Consider the following 16,573-nt stretch of genomic DNA (forward strand, 5'->3'; position numbering starts at 1 on the left):
GACTCAGGATTCTCAGCACTCATGAAAGAAGCTCCTTCCACCTGCAACAGAGACCCAAGGCTGAGAGGTTCGGCTTCTTATTGGCCACAAAGCTCCCGAGCTCCAAGGCCAGGATCCAAACGCAGGTCTCCGGGGCAACTGTCTAGAATTCCTCTGTCTCCTGCCACGTGCTCTGAGTGTCTGGACCTCACCCTGGGGATCCAGGGTGACCCATCTTCCTTCTGCTGGAGGAAAGTCCCTCCCCAGCTCATTCTCCCTCCAGAATATTCCTCAGCTCGAATATCACCTCCTCAGAGGGGCCCGCCTGGCCTCCCGACCCAGCAGACCGCACATTTCTTCCCTTCGCCCCGGGCAGATTCCCTTCAGCGCACGGATCACTACGGAAACCAGCTGTGGTTATTGGTTGACCGATGGCTTCCGTCTCCCCACAAAGAGCACAGACACGGTCGTCGTCGGCCCTGCTCTCAGCTGTTGCCCCTGGGCCTCGCGCATAGTAGCTGCTCAATAAATACGTATCGTGAGAGCGGACGGACCCGAGGGGGGTTCCCACCCTCCGAACACCCCAGCGGGGCCGGCTCGCGGGCCATCCCGTGGCGAAGCCCCGGACTCACTTGATGACGCTGAGGTAGCAGGACAGGCAGACGGCCAGGATGACAAGGCAGGAGATGCTGACGCCAAGTGGGAGGTGCTGCTCCCAGGGCTCGTAGTCTGCAAGTGGGAGGGAAGCCGTGAGCCTGCGCAGTGCTGGGTGCCGCCCGCTAGTTCCCAGGCCCCCGAGGCCTCGGGAAAGGGTCCGCTCAGACCCTGCGTGGGCCGGCCTCCACCCAGCGCTCCCGCCTCACCCACTGCTACTGAGCCCTGGCCACACGGCCTCCTCACTCTCCCCTGCTCCTCCCAAGCTCCGTGGCACCCCAGGATCTTGAACTCGCTGCTGCCCCTCTCCTGAAGCCCAGAGGTCAAGAGCGGGGGGCCTGCGGAGCCCGACTACCTGAGTTCAAAGCCTGACTCTGTCATATCCTTGCTGGTGACCCAGGACAAGGCCCTCAGCCTCTCTGTGTGCCTCGGCTTCCTCATCTGTACACTGGGGTTAACACAGCACTGAGGTCGCAGGGCAGTTGTGGGGATCACACGACACGGTCAGAGCAGCGCCCGCATGTCCCATAAGCCTTTGCTGTTGTTGTCTGTGCACAGCTGGCCCCTTCTCATTCACTTCACCATCACCTGCTCCAAAAAGTTCCGGCATGCCCTCTCCCCTGCTGCCCCTCCCATCTCTCTGTGCCTGCACCCTAATTTTCTCCCCGGACTTAATGTCATATGGGTCAAGGGCTATCTGATTTATTTTCCTGTTTACTTGTTTGTTCTGTCTCGCCTCCAGAAGGTCCGTCCCACAAGATCAGGGATTTCTGTCTGTTTCGTTCATGGCTGATGCCCCAGAGTCTAACACAGAGCCAGGCGTGCCATATGGGCTCAATACATATTTGTGGAAATAACGAATGAGTGTCCAGCCCATCGTACATGCTCTATACAAGCCATTTCTCTCCCTTTCCTTCCCTTCCCCAGGGCAGTGGTATAATCGAGTGAACGGGACGAAACTTTGCCCAGCACTATACCACGTGGGACACTCAGTGGGAGAAGATCCTACCTAGGGAGTGGAAGGCAGATGGGTCAGGAGACGTCTGCAAGGCAAGACGAACAACACTAGAGGGCTGAGGTCGGGGGCGGGGGCGGGGCGGGTGGGGTACCCACCCGCGGCCACTTTGCCCGGTACTTTGAAGACCCTTCTCCCACTGGGTGTCCACAACAGCCCTGCTCCTTCTCCATGGTACAGACCGGTGCCTGAGGCGGCACCCTTACCCAACAGCTAGCTCCCCTCCTCCTTGCCAGGGATCAGTGTGCCCACCCTGAGGTTTGGGTCAATCGTGATTATCTTATTCTCCTTTCCAGGCATGAGTTCCCAGCCTCTCTTACAGCTGGGAGAGGCCCCCGCGACAGTCCTGGCCAATGAGATGCAAGGGAAGTCCACTAGGGAAGCTTCTGGAAAGATTTTTGCTTCCTGATGAAAGAGATGTCCGAGGAGCACTTGTTTGTGGCAGCCTTTCATTTCTTTTAGGCTTTGGGGCATGAGGGCGTGTGCAGCAGCAGCTTGGGGCACGGGGTAACAAGTCTAAGGATAAAACGCTACCATGCTAAGGAGGGCTGAGGGAAAGAAAACAAGCCTCTGGGGCCACATCACTGAGCTGGGGTATAAACCAGGGAAGGTCCACTTGTCAGACTTCATTTTATGTGAGATAAATCAATGTTTCCATTGCAAAAAGCCATGAGTAACAGTGTTGCAAAGACCGCTTGTGGGGGCCGGTGGGGGTAATACAGCTACCGTATGAGGGACTACATCTCCCAGAATTCCTTGCAGCTCTGAGTGGCCATGTGACTAGTTCCACCAATAAAACTGGAGAGGAAGTGGTGTGTGTGTGTCACTTCTGGGCTCAGGTTTTTAAGAAGTGCTTTCTTAGGCCATAAACAAAAATAAATTCAAAATGGATGACCTAAATGTGAGACCTCAATTGAGACAGGAAATCATAACACAGGCAGTAACCTCTTTGACCTCAGCCGTGGCAACTTACTAGACTTGTTGCCAGAGGCCAGGGAAACAAAAACAAAAATCAGCTACTGGGACCTCATCCAGATAAAGAGCTTCTGCACAGTGAAGGAAACAATCAACAAAACTAAAAGGCAGTCTACGGAATGGGGGAAGATATTTGCTAACGACATATCTGATAAAGGGTCCTCCTCCAAAATCTATAAAGAACTTATCAAATTCAACATCCTGAAACCAAATAATCCAGCGAAGAAACGAGAAGACATGAATAGGCGTTTCTCCAAAGAAGACGTCCAGATGGCCGACAGACACATGAAAAGCTGCTCACCATCACTCATCATCGGGGAAACACGAATCAAAACCATAATGAGATACCACCTCACACCTGTCAGAATGGCTCACATTAATGACTCAAGAAACAGTAGATGTTGGCGAGGATGCGGAGAAAGAGGATCTCTTTTGCACTGTTGGTTGCAATGCAAGCGGGTGCGGCCGCTCTGGAACACAGTGTGGAGATTCCTCAAAAAGTTAAGAAGAGAACTGCCGTAAGACCCAGCAATTGCACTGCTAAGTATTTACTGAAAGGAGACAAAATTATAGATTTGAAAGGGTAAATGCACCCCAACGTTTATAGCAGCATTATCAACAATAGCCAAAGTATGGAAAGAGCTCAAATATCCACCGATGGATGAATGGATAAAGATGCAGTGCGCGCGCGCACACACACACACACACACACACACACACACACACACACACAGAGGAATATTACTCAGCCATCAAAAAGAATGAAATCTTGCCATTTACAATAATGTGGATGGAGCTAGAATACATTATGCTAGTGAAATAAGTCAGAGAAAGGCAGATACCATGTGATTTCACTCATATGTGGAACTTAAGAAGCGAAACAGATGAACATAGGGCAAGGGAGAAAAAAAAGAGGGACACACACCATACGAGACTCTTAATGACAGAGAACAAACTGAGGGTTGATGGAGGTGGGGGGGGGGATGGGCTAGATGGGGGATGGGTATTAAGGAGGGCAACTGTTGGGATGAGCATTGGGTGTTGTACCTAAGTGATAAGTCCCTGAATTCTCCTCTGACCGATACCGCGCTGTATGTTAACCAACTAGAATTTAAATAAAAATTTGAAAAGAACAAAAAATAAATTCACTTGTTCAATTCTCTTAAAAAAAAAAAAAAAAAGAATCTTCGTCCTAGAGAATGATGGAAACCACAGGAAGAGAACCATCCACACACCAGCGATGTTCACGCCGGACCGTTACGTGAGCGAGTCATACGTTTCGGCGGTGTTGAGCCGCACGTCTCGTGGGCTTATCTGTGACCGCAGCCTCACCCTGGCCACCCTGACCAGTACACCAGGTCGGTCGGGAATTCCGTTACCTGCGGTTAGAGGGACTCTAAGGGACCCATAGGGTGGGCGGGCGGTGGGGGGGGGGGGGGGGGTTTGGCCAATAGAACAAATGGGAGTGGCCCCGGCTCTAACTGCCCATGGCTCCCAGGAGATACTCACGGTTAAGCCACTTGGTGCTGGGGCTCCACTCGCTCCAGGTGCTGTTGTAGCTCTGAGCCCAGGCCCTCACGCGTGCGCTGTAGGAAGCCCCAGACTTCAGGGTGCTGGCTGCCACGCGGAGGGTGGGCCCCATGTAGGTCACATTATAGATTCTGGACTGGTAGAGGAAAGGGACACGTTAACGCGCCAGCTCGGGGCAAAGGAGGTACCGGCTCCCACCCTGGCTGCTGTCCTTGGCTGACCCCCCGCAGTGTCGAAGGGCCACCAGCCTCGGTGTTTGGTTGTTCCTCCAATTCAGGCCTGTGGCTGCCACCTCCACAACCGTGACCAGAGTCAGGCGGGAGGGGTCAGGGAATGCCCTCCCCCCACCCCCGGCCCTGGCGCCCTGATGATCAGCCATACAGCATGACTGGGGCCAGCCGATTAAGCTTTGAGTTGTAATTTCCTCCTCTGTAAAACGAGGGTAGGAGTCCCTACTGCCACTTTTTAGCTGTGTGACCCTAGGTGAGTCGCATAACCTCTCTGGACCTTGACATCCTTCTTCCGCAAAATGGTAATAAATAATAAATAACGATTTATCTTTTATTAATAATCGTTATTAACAATGATTTATTTATTTTATTATGATTTATTTATTCCTGGCACGCAGGAAGCATGAGAGTGACCTTTCTACAGCACAGATAAGGTCCCCGGTGTCTCTCTCTCTCTCTCTCTCTCTCTTTCTCTCTCCTTTGTGGGCTCTCTGGAGCCTTCACAGTCAAGCCCAAACCCTGGCCTAGAATCTCAGCCCTGCTCCAACTGCTGGGAAGGGACTTCTAAGACCTGTTATCAAGTGGAAAAGGTAAATGAAAAGTAGTATGTGTTGACTACTGCTTTTTATGTTTAAAAAAAGGGGGGGGGCGCCTGGGTGGCTCAGTCAGTTAAGCATCCAACTTTTGATTTTGGCTCTGGTCATGCTCTCACGGTTCATGAGTTTGAGCCCCACAAGGGGCTCTGCGCTGAGGGTGTGGAGATTGGGATTTTCTCTCTCTCCCTCTCTCTGTGCACTCTCTCAAAATAAATAAGTAAATAAACTTTAAAAAAAAAAAAAAAAGACAGACTCTGGGATGGCCCTGCGATCCCCCACCCTGTATCATGCCCCTGTGTAATCCCCTCTTCTTGAGTGTGGCCAGGGTTTGCGACCCACAATGGAATTATATTCTGTAAGGCTATATAATTCCAACTTGCTAGGAGACTCTCTCCTTTGCTGGCTTTGAGAAGACAACAGGGAAGGAACTGAGGGCAGCCTCCCACGAAGGGCCAGCGAGAACCCGAGGCCCTCAGTCCAGCAGCCCGTAAGAAACAATGCTGCCAACAACATAGCAGCTGGGGAGTGATCTTCCCCAGTCAAGCCTCAGATGAGACCGCAGCCCCAGCTGAGTCCTTGACTGTGCCCTTGGGAGAGCTGAAGCTGTAAGCCACACCCAGACTCCTGGCCCCCAGAAATGTGGGTCAATAAAATGTGTGCTGTTTAAAGTCGCTACACTGGGGCACCTGGATGCCTCAGCTGGTTAAGTGCCTGACTTTGGCTCAGCTCATGATCTCTTGGTTGTGAGTTCAAACCCCGCATCGGGCTCTGTGCCTCCAGCTTGGAGCCTGGAGCCTGCTTCGAATTCTGTCTCCCTCTCTCTGTCTGCCCCTCCCCTGCTCATGCTCTGTCTCTCTCTCTCTCTCAAAAATAAATAATAACATAAAAAAAAAAATAAAGCAGCTACATTGGTGGTGATATTATTACATAATAAGAGAAAACTGACACGGCAGTGAATGAACACACATGTTTCATGCTTGCTTGTACAGGTACACACTCTCTGGAAGGACACAAGAGCCTTCACGACCTCTCCTGGTTCTAACATGGCCTTCCTTCCCCTCCTGGCAGGAGACGGGAGCAGTCAATCTCTGGGGGTTGGGGTCACAAGAGAAACATATTACCATTCTAAGTGCTTTCAAGGCATCTGGCTTTTTTACTACACGTAAATATTACTTGTGTTTAAAAACCTTTAAGATACGGAATGAAATCTGTGTTCAGGATCGATGTGACGACAGGGGAGTAGCCTGAATCCTCTGCCCGCGGCTCCTCACCCTGCCAGGTCCGTCCCTTTGCAGCCCTGCTTCCACTCACGGGTTGGAGCAGAGGTCAAGGAGAGAGTTATGGGAGGAAGCGAGGGCAGAAGACAAGGACACTCACTCACAGCCCTATTTTCTCTCTAAAATATGAGTAAGCAGGAAGCAACAGCTGGACCTAGGTTGCCAAAGGAATCGTATGCCCCAGAAAGGAGTGCGGGGGGGGGGGGGGGTGGAAATGTTTTACCAAGAAACAGAACAGAAATTGGGAATTCCCAGGAAACACTTGTGGCTTATAGTTGTTGTTGTTGTTGTTTTGGCAAAAAGGGCCAAGTGTTTGGGAGGCCACCCCTGAGAGAAGGATCCAAGGAAGAGGAAACAGCACTGGCTCTGGAGTTCAGATCCTGGCTTCCCAGCCCGGCTCTGCCTTTTCCAGCCAGGGGGCCCTGGGCAAGTCATTCCATCTCTCAGGCCTCAGTTTCCTCATCACTAAAATGGAGAGACCAACACCCTCTCACCTGCAGGGCTGTGTTGTTCCTAGCACATTTCAGGCACACAAGCAATGGTAACCATTCATGATCCTGAACGGACTGGTGGCCTCCTTTTCTGCTGTTTCACTGCACTCACTGCCACATCTCCGTAACCCCCAGACACGCCATGAATCTTCATATCCCCGAAGCCTTTGCTCACGTCGTTCCCTCTGCCTGGCCTCCTACTCTTCCCTTCCTTCCCCGTCTAGAAAACTCTTCTACGTCCTCCAATGCCCGGGCCAAAACCCCACCTCCATTATGGACCCCTGTCCAGAGATCATCCAGGACGATAGGTAGCTCCACTCCCCAAATTCCACTTCTAAGGTGTCTTCTAGAACTGATCCCATCTATGTCATCCATGGGGAACACAGTTGCTCATATTCTTTTCACTCTGTATGGTGACAGATGGTAACCAGACTTACTGTGGGTGATCATTTTGCAATGTGTACAAAATGTCAAATCACTACGCTGGGGTGCACCTGAAACTATTACAATATCGTAGGTCAATTATACCTCGAAAAACAGAAAAACAAAAGAATCGGTCCCACCCAATCTGAGCTATAGCTGGCGTCCACAATATGGTAGCAAACAGGGCCGGACGCCCATCTTTGCCGTTGGGGACACGTCCTCAAAGTTCAGGGCAGGTAAGCCTCTAACTCCAGCTCCAGGGTTCATCCTCATTGGCCAGGACCAGTTGTGCCCACCCCGTTCTCTAGCCTGTGATTGGTTAGAGATCAACTCCGGCCAATGAGGAGTCAGGGGACTTCTACAGGCTGGGTCCAGCCCTGGGAAAGGGAGAGATGGGCGAGAGGTGTCCCCGTGGCGTCTGCCCCACCAACAAGGGAAGCTGAGCCAGGAATTCTGAGGCTCCGGGCAGCACCCAGCACGTCCATGACAACTGAGCCACAGCTCGGGTACACTGATTGATTCTACCTGCTGGTTGGGAGTCTAGGGCCAGGTCCCAAGGCTGGCTGTTACAGCCAGCCCTGTCCCCGCTTCTCCTTCCCTGGAGTTTGCTCCGGGGAGCCACCCCTCCCTCCTTCCCAGCCCTCGTGGCTTGGGTGGAACTGACCACACCTGCGCTCCAGAAGTGGGCGTGTGACTCACCTCTGGCCCATCAGAGCACAGTACGAGCACCCTCCTTCTTGCCCACAACCTGGGCCAGGGTCAGAGATGTGCAAGTGATCCGAGCCAGGCAACCGAGCATCGGCCCCAGAACTTCTACCGGGACTAATTAAAAGTAGGACTCTCCCACTGTGGCGTTGGCACGGAGCCCCGGAGGCGCTGGGGGGGGGGGGGGCATGCTGGCCACCACCTAAAAATGAACCTAACCCAGAATAAAGCCGGGCCGAGGGAGGGACAGATTCCCGGAACCTGGATGCAGCCACGATAAGCAAATGAAGAACAGTTCACACCCTTCTCTCCCCTCCGGACTTCACCCCTCTGAAGCCCTGCACAGCCTCAGCACGCGGGGAGGGGATTCACCTACGAAACGGGATCCGCCTATCTCTTTCGGCATCAGAGCAGCCTTGCCAGTGCGTTCTGAGCCTCCGCTGTCACACCCCGGCCCCTCCATCCCTGCTCCCACCTGCGCCGTGGCCCAGTGCCAAGGGGGAAACCACACCTGAGAAACCGAGAGATGTAAGCCAATACCCGCCCCCTCCCTGGCTTAGGTGGGAAGGACAGGAAGCAGAGCAGAAGCTGATGTGAGAGCGCGAGACGAGGGGGCCTGCTCCCTGGCAGCGGAAGCCAGGCCAGCCTGGGTCCCAGGACACAGGACACGGGGCGTGGCTCCGAAGAGGCCCTCGGCGACGCTGACGTAGCGAGTTCTAGACCAAGGTGTGGGAGGCCAAGGCCGCCGGGGCTTTCCAAGGCCTGCGGCGCCCCGGCGAAAAGGAGAACAGAGCTTACGACACATTTAGAGCCAGGCCGGGGGAGCCTGTGTCACACGCTTGGCGACCTCAAGAGCTGATGGAACGGGGACACTTATCCTCCCCATGTCACAGAGGGGGAAACCGGGGCCCCAGGAGGTTCAGCGACAGGGCTAGGGCCCCGCAGCCGGGGAGCGGAAACAGGTATCGGGAGCCCGCTCTGTGGGAGGCCGGGGCCCAGGGTGCTCAGATGTGCCTCCCGTGGGGATGCCTGAGGGGAAGACATGGGTGGCAGGAAATGATCTCCAGCCCCGCCTGAAACTAAACTCGGAGGCCAAGCCATCCCGTGTGCAGGCCCCTGCCAGTATTGACCCGATGGTTTGCTGCCAATCAGCTCTTCCTTTTAAATTTTTTTTTTTTCAACGTTTATTCATTTTTGGGACAGAGAGAGACAGAGCATGAACGGGGGAGGGGCAGAGAGAGAGGGAGACACAGAATCGGAAACAGGCTCCAGGCTCTGAGCCATCAGCCCAGAGCCCGACGCGGGGCTCGAACTCACGGACCGTGAGATCGTGACCTGGCTGAAGTCGGACGCTCAACCGACTGCTCCACCCAGGCGCCCCAGCTCTCCCTTTTAAAAACCGTCAAGGCGTCATTTAAGAAGGAAACTCACAATCAGTGCTGTGATCGCAAACCAGGTGTCAGCCTCCATCGGCTGCCTCTAGAAGTAAGTGCTATGAGGACCCAGCGACAGCATGAAATGACGGCACACTGGGAGCCAGGCACACGGCGGGGGCGGGGTGCACAGAGCCAGGGTGGAAGTCGGGCTCCAGGGGCCCCGGTCTCCACCCGCCTGAGTCCCAAGAGGCGGGAGAGAAACCCCGAGGCGCACACACTCACATCCGTGGGGTCGTCTTCACTCGAGATGTTGACCATGTAGGTGAGCTCGGCGTGCAGGTGGTTCTCAGGCGGGTAAGGGTTGCTCCACCTCAGCAGCCACGTGTGGGAGACGTTGGGGTGAACCGTGAGGTTTCCGGGAGCCCTGGGTTTCACTGTGGAGAAGCAGTGGCTGGTGAGGCGCTTGTCCAGGCGCGGGGAGGAGAAGGGTCCACAGGGCACGGGTCATTTAGACGCTCTCGGTCGAGCACACCTCCGTAGCACATTTATGGAATAGCGTGTGGATATCGTCTCAGCAGAGAATGACCATCATCATACTGATTACAATGTCGCTAAAACTCCGCTTCACACGCGTGGGGACTAAGCGACTTTCTACAGTGAGTGCAGGAAGCATAAGGCAAAGGAACCCAAAATGTGGCTTTTTCACTTCGGTTCCTTCACACTTGGGGCCACATCTATGCACTGTGTTATGACTCAGAGTTTTTGTTGATCTTGACCCGCGTGTTTTAAAACTCAGTCTCCTTTTAAGCAATCCTATCCAGGAGATTACAGGTATATAAAGTCGGCCCACCCGTGCAGAAACGATTTTAATTCATGGGTTCGTTCTTGGGTCTATCTCAACAACCCCCCGACCATGGGCGGTAACTGCTGAGCTGTGAGCTCGGCGATACTCTTGCAAGAATATCCCTCTGCAGCTTTGTGGCCGTGTGACCAGGGCAGGTTACGCGCCTCCTCCGTATTATACCCGATCGTAAAACGGGGATAGCTCTCTTCTGGAAAAGGAGGCCCAGAGAGGTGATGTGACTTGCCCAAGGTCACACAGCAATAAATGATGTCCGAACCTCCCGTCACTGTACCGCGGCAGAATCGTGGTGAATTGCTGCGGGGACTCTGGCTACCAGGATGAAGTCAGACTTCTGAGGTCAGACTGTCCGAAGAAGCAGCAGCTCACCAGTCCACACAGCGGGGAAGGAAGGTTCCCAGCTCAGTCTGTGGTCTACAGCAATGCCTTCTATTAAGCACGCCTCATCTCAGCACCCTAGGCTGGGCACTTACATTCAGGCGGCCAAGACGTGTAGACTGAAGGGGACCGGACGTCCTAGGCAGCCCAGCCCCATTTCAAAGACGGGAAGCCGGAGCCCAGAAAGGGGCAAAATCCTGTCACGTCTGGGGACGCACAGAAGACTGCTTGCGCCTCCCTCCCCCGCGTGGAGCCTGCCGCCCCCCCCCCCCCCCCCGCCCCAGAGCCCAGCCAGGGTTGGGGGTCCGGGAAGCCCATCCCGCGCCCCTCACCGTGACCGCTGGGCTTGAAGGAGCCGCTCCACAGCAGCTGCGTCCCCGCCCACAGGTGCAGCTGATACACGTCCGCGTCGACCAAGTCGTCCATCAGCATGCTGCACGCACACGCCGCTCCTTCTCCGTTCTCGGGGACACACGTGCGGTTTCTGCAGACACGGGTGTCGCGTTAGGCTGGCTGTGACCCACGGGCATCCCTGGAACGTGCCTCAAGGAACACGCGCTTGGAGGGCCACGCTGTGTGTGTCTCAGCCATTCAAGTCTGCTCTCCTAGCACAAAAGCAGCCTCCCCCAGATCCCAGCTCCACTCGTGGCTTACTCGGACCCCATGAAGTTCAGCTGGTAGGACAGGCGGAGCTCAGCGCTGCAGTTCGTGGGCGCATCCATGTTCCACTGGCAGACGGAGGTGCTGAAGTAGTCGGAGAAGCAGGTGGGCGCACGCAGGACCTTGACGCTCCCTGGGGAGACACAGGAGCGCCGTGTGCGGCTGGAGCCAGACAGCAAGGGGCACGTGTGGCAGCGGGACAAGCAGGAAAGCGTGACAAGCGGGACCGAGGGGCCAACGCCACGCAAGGGAACCACAGTCCCAGGCACGGTTGTGGGCCAGCGTCCGGGGAGCTGGGGGCAGGATGGGGCTCTGCGGCGTCCCGGCTGGCATGGGGGCGATTCCCGATGTCGAAGACTGCCCCCCGCGGCAGGCCTACCTTGCCTCATGGCACCTCCACTGCTTGCCCTTGGCCAGATTAAAGGACGTTTCTAATCTAAGGAATCTCTAGTCTTTTCCATCACCACGGGCGTCTGCTCCAGAGCCGTGTGAGCAGGAGGAGGACTGCCGTCCATTTGCCCGCTCCCAGACCCTATCCGTTCTGCACCCCTCTCTGGCTCAGGCGGCTGACCGCCATGGTCTTGGCACTCAGGTGCCCCTGTCCTCTGGCTGCCGGTTGGGTTCAGCCAATGTCAAGGGCAGCATGAAAGGCTGGGGTATTTCTTCCCACTGGCCAGTGGCAGGGCTGGGGTGTGAACCCGGCAAGGCGCGTACTGGGTTTGCCAAATCGTTCAAGAGCCCGACAACAGACAGGCAGGTGCCCTCTCGTTCTGATGCCCAGCACCAGCCTCCACAGCGGATACGTTTGCACACGCTCGCCGGATAAAGGACTTAACGTGTCAGGCAGAGTCTTAGATACCTAACAAAGATCACAAACTCACCTCGTGTCCAAAACTAACGTCCGATTCCCCACCCCCCGCAAATATGTGCCCCCGACTCTGTTCTGTGCTGTGTTTTTTTTATCACTTTCTAACGCTCTTTACAATTGACTTATAATTAGGACGCTCTGTCATTGGCCGTCCCCTCCCACTACAATGTAAGCTCCTCAAGGCCCGGAATCTGTGTTCCTTTCGCTGATTATCCTAGGACCCTGGCATCTAAACAGCCAATGAACATTTGCTGAATGAATGAGTGGATGAATGAATGAGAGGTGGTGACTTACCAGAGCCTGCTGCCCACATCAGGATCAGACAGCTCACAGGGAACGTGAGCCCAGAGCAAAGCCGCCCCATTGGGAGATCCTAAGACACCTGCTGAGTGAAAGCAGCCAGGTTAGTGCCAAGAATGAGCCCTCTGTGTTCACTAGAGCTCACCCTATCTCTCTCTCTCTCTCTACCTATCATCATCATGAAACGGTTGTGTTTCAGATGCACAAAGCCCACAATGCTTGTCCCCAAGAGACACTTCTTGAAAAAAATCCCATGACCTGCTAAGTTGAAGCAGCCCCTTGGACTTACGGGAGACCATAATGCACATTTGTGTGTAAAGGCTCTGATAAGTCCTGCAGCAAAGAAACTTATTTTTCTTCATTTAACCCAACACTTGCCAAATTTATTTCCCTACTCAACCTTCATCTGTATGTGTGTGTATGCTAAACCCCTAAGAGATTTACAACTCCTTGAAATGTACTTTGGAGACGTTAATCTGTTTAGCCTTACGGGGCTGGTTCAGAAAACGGTAGACCCATGCAATGCAGTATTAGGTGGCCACTAAAAAGGATGCTGTTGAATGTGTTAGACTTACACCAATGGCCCCAATTCTTCCCAGTCCTCCTGGATCCATGTAACCTTGCAGTGCCCACCGCCTCCTTCCCCTCCCCCCTCCCCCACCCCACTGCCCCGGGCAGGGCATTCTCCCCTGGCCTTCGATTTTGGGCTCAACCACGTGACTAGCTCTGGTCAGCTGAATATGAGCAAAAGGGATGCACTGAAGAAGCCTGCTTTTGCACGACCACTGTCTTAAGAACGCACGTGCCAGCCTGCTGGAGGATGTGGACACGTAGCATTCTGCATTGGGGAACAGGCAGCCACTCCCAGTCATGCGAGCGAGATCAGCAGATCGGCAGAACTGTGTAACCGACCCCAGGCTGACCACAGGGGCACAGGTGACAACCTCCAGCGAGGCTGGCCACGCCCAGGTAAGCCGGCTCTCCCGGACCTGAGCTAAGTAAGCCTCTCCTGCTACACGCTCCTGGGGTTTTGTGCTTTATTGCCATTCTCCGTCCAGTTGTTCCCAAACCTGGACTTCTAACCCCATAGATGACCTCTGTGTTTTGTGTTTCAGATAAATGGGATCGTACACTGCCCCTATTGTGTTAGATGCGTCCCATATAATACATGACTGGGGAATAGAAGTCAGCAAGCACAGACACCCAAAAAGAAAGCACGGTTCAAATCCCTCCAAATCACAAGGCCACGTACACATTCGTATCAACTCTTCCAGATTTGTATCTATACAAACAGGGAGATAAGTACGAATTTTGTTTCCCCAACTAGCAGCACCCTCTTCCTACTGAAACTTAAATTTTAAGCTTAATATATCATTAAATATCATTCCATACCACTATAGATTCAAAGCATCGAACTAGTGGGATCTCACTGTGTCACCGGATTTTAGCCTTTATTGATTACTCTTACTGCTTTGTTGTTCTTTGTTTTGTTTTTTTTTTTGTTTTTTTAATTTTTTTTAATGTTTGTTTATTTTTGAGACAGAGAGAGACAGAGTGCAAGTGGGGGAGGGGCAGAGAGAGAGAGGGAGACACAGAATCCGAAACAGGCTCCAGGCTCTGAGCTGTCAGCACAGAGCCCGACGCGGGGCTCGAACCCACGAACTGTGAGATCACGACCCGAGCCGAAGTCAGATGCTTAACCAACTGAGCCACCCAGGCGCCCCTGTTTTGTTTTTTTAAGGTATGATATTGATCTTTTTTCCTATTACAAAAGCCACACGGGATCACCGTAGACAATTCGGAAAAGAGAGACATGCAAACGTACAACAAGAATGCCTGTAGGGGGCGCCTGGGTGGCTCCGTCCGTGAAGCCCCTGGCTGGCTCTTCACTTCCGCTGGGGTCCAGGTCTCCGGGTCTGTGGGACTGAGCCCCAGGTCGGGCTCTGTGCTGACCGCTTGGGATTCTCCGTCTCCTCTCTCTGCCCCTCCCCTGCTCACAGGTGCACGCTCTCTCTCTCTCAAAACTAAAAAAAGTTAACGGGGCGCCTGGGTGGCTCAGTTGGTTAAGCGTCCGACTTCAGCTCAGGTCAGGATCTCGCGGTCCGGGAGTTCGAGCCCCGCGTCAGGCTCTGGGCTGATGGCTCGGAGCCTGGAGCCTGCTTCCGATTCTGTGTCTCCCTCTCTCTCTGCCCCTCCCCCGTCCATGCTCGGTCTCTCTCTGTCTCAAAAATAAATAAAACGTTAAAAAAAAAAAATTTTTTTTTAAACTAAAAAAAACTTAAAAAAGAACGGCTGTAATTCCGTCACCTGGGAAAACGCCCCTGGAGACATCTGGCATCCATCTCTAAGTCCTTTCCACGCGTACCTAGTTTGACAGATCGGGTCGGTACAACGTCTTCTGTTTTGGAGCTTGTGTTTACATCCTGCCCCCCTCCCTCCTCTCCCCGCAATGGCTGTGCAGCTATTCCTGAAGTTTCAACACCTGCTCTGTCCCTTACTCGTTATGAACGTTGAGCAAACCGCTTAACCCCTCCGTGCCTCAGTTTCCCGCCCTGTGAAGTGGCGCTAGGAACGGCCCCCACCTGACCAGGGTGCTGTGGGCACTGAATGGGCTAACACACGCAGGGTCCTCAAACAGTGACCTGAACACAGCCACGGCCCAAGGAGTCGCTTTCGTGAAGGGAAATGCTCCGGAGTGGGATCTCGCCGGGTCAACGGGCGTGCGCTTCCCCCCACGACACTCGCGGCACGTGGCGCCCTCTAAAACGCGAGGTATGGAGGAGGCAGGTTTCCCGGCAATGCTCACAGCATCCGCTCTCCCTGTCCCCGTGTGGGTCTCGACCTCGGCGTCGCACTCGGCCAAGCGGCGGCCAGGCTTCCTCCTGGGGCTTGGGAGCTATGTGCGGTTCAAGGCAGTCCCGCGGTCATCATGGCAGCGTGGGCCTCCTTACCTGCAACGTGCAGATGAGACGGAGCCTAACCTCGCAGCTGTACTGCAGAAACGAAGTGACGCGCGGACCTGAAGCCCTCCTCACGGTGTCTGTGCAGCATGGGGGGCGGGGAGGGGGGCTTTGTGTCCCTGCCGGAAGCTCCCCAGGGACTCTGTTCCCCACCCCAGCGGGGCCCCGCCCCCCTCTCCACCTGGCCCCAGCACCTGTGCGCGGTGCTCCCGCGGTCACATCCTCCCTCCTTGCTGCTCGTGAAACCCATTCCCGAGGGCACACCTTCCCTCTCGCTGTCCTTTTCATTCACCTTCCCCCTCAGTCTGTCTCTGTTTTATTCATTTTATGTATTTGTTTGTTCACAATGAATAAATCACTCCTTAAGGCTCCAGTGTACATTTCGGAGAACGAGGTCATTCATTCTCCTGCAGCCACAATGCAACTGCCAAAATCAGGACATTAACACTGACGCATGACTGTCGGCGGGTCCGCAGACCCTGTTTCGGTCTTGCTCATTGCCTCCACAGAGCTCCTTCTTTTTAAAAATTTTTTTCCTTAATGTTTTTATTTATTTTTGAGACAGAGAGAGACAGAGCATGAGCAGGGAAGGGGCACAGAGAGAAGGAGACACAGAATCGGAAGCAGGCTCCAGGCTCCGAGCTGTCAGCACAGAGCCCGACGCAGGGCTCGAACTCACGGACCGTGAGATCACGACCTGAGCCGAAGTCGGTCGCTCGACCGACTGAGCCACCCAAGTGCCCCTCCACAGAGCTCCTTCTAATGAGTCCAGGATCCGAGCAGGGAAAGTGCATGACAGGCCTGGAATCCTTGTGTCAGAGAGTAAGGACGCGCTCCAAGAATGATGGGCTCTCGTCAAAAAAAAAGACACAGGGGCCAGCTAAACTGTGTCCACCGGCCCACAAGGGCACAGCTGAAGCACCCCAATAAATGTACAGTAACCAACTGTAACCCCTGGAGTTCAAAGGGGTGCGGGAGTCTGTCCCGATTTAGATCTATACGCGGGTCAGAGAGAACGGCTGTGTTTCAGCAGGGGCAGCCTCTAAGCATCTGCTCACAAAATTCGTATTGCCTATTGACTAACGAATCAAAACGCTTGTTAACTTCCTATGCTTCATATACATGTGTGCGTAAAATCGGAGATGATGCAGAACCCTGGGAGGCACCACCTTCAACCAAGTGGCCAAAGGTAACATCTCCAGGAACGGGACAAAGCAGGGTCATGAGCTCTCTGAGACTATCCCCTGAGAAGACAGCCTTCCTTCTCTGGCGATGCTGCCCCAAGGGCACAAAT

General features: G+C 54.1%; 1 protein-coding gene across 4 annotated transcripts in view; it reads right to left on the bottom strand.

Annotated features, from left to right (window-relative positions):
• IL4R (interleukin 4 receptor) overlaps positions 1-16,573 on the bottom strand; it is a 40,789-nt gene that overhangs the window by 6,629 nt on the left and 17,587 nt on the right. Inside the window, exons 2-8 of one of the 4 annotated variants that reach the window (XM_045459869.1) lie at positions 14,902-15,270; positions 12,314-12,401; positions 11,146-11,284; positions 10,824-10,975; positions 9,534-9,685; positions 4,133-4,289; positions 612-708 (exon numbers count right to left, since the gene is read on the bottom strand). In XM_045459869.1, coding sequence (XP_045315825.1) covers positions 612-708; positions 4,133-4,289; positions 9,534-9,685; positions 10,824-10,975; positions 11,146-11,284; positions 12,314-12,383 — 767 coding nt within the window. In that variant the 5' untranslated portion in view covers positions 12,384-12,401; positions 14,902-15,270. Of the gene's footprint in view, positions 1-611; positions 709-4,132; positions 4,290-9,533; positions 9,686-10,823; positions 10,976-11,145; positions 11,285-12,313; positions 12,405-14,901; positions 15,271-16,573 lie in introns of all 4 variants that reach the window. The other 3 variants (XM_045459867.1, XM_045459870.1, XM_045459868.1) reach the window with 3 other exon arrangements.

The sequence above is a fragment of the Leopardus geoffroyi genome, chromosome E3, assembly GCF_018350155.1.
Source record: "Leopardus geoffroyi isolate Oge1 chromosome E3, O.geoffroyi_Oge1_pat1.0, whole genome shotgun sequence".
Lineage (NCBI taxonomy): Eukaryota > Metazoa > Chordata > Mammalia > Carnivora > Felidae > Leopardus > Leopardus geoffroyi.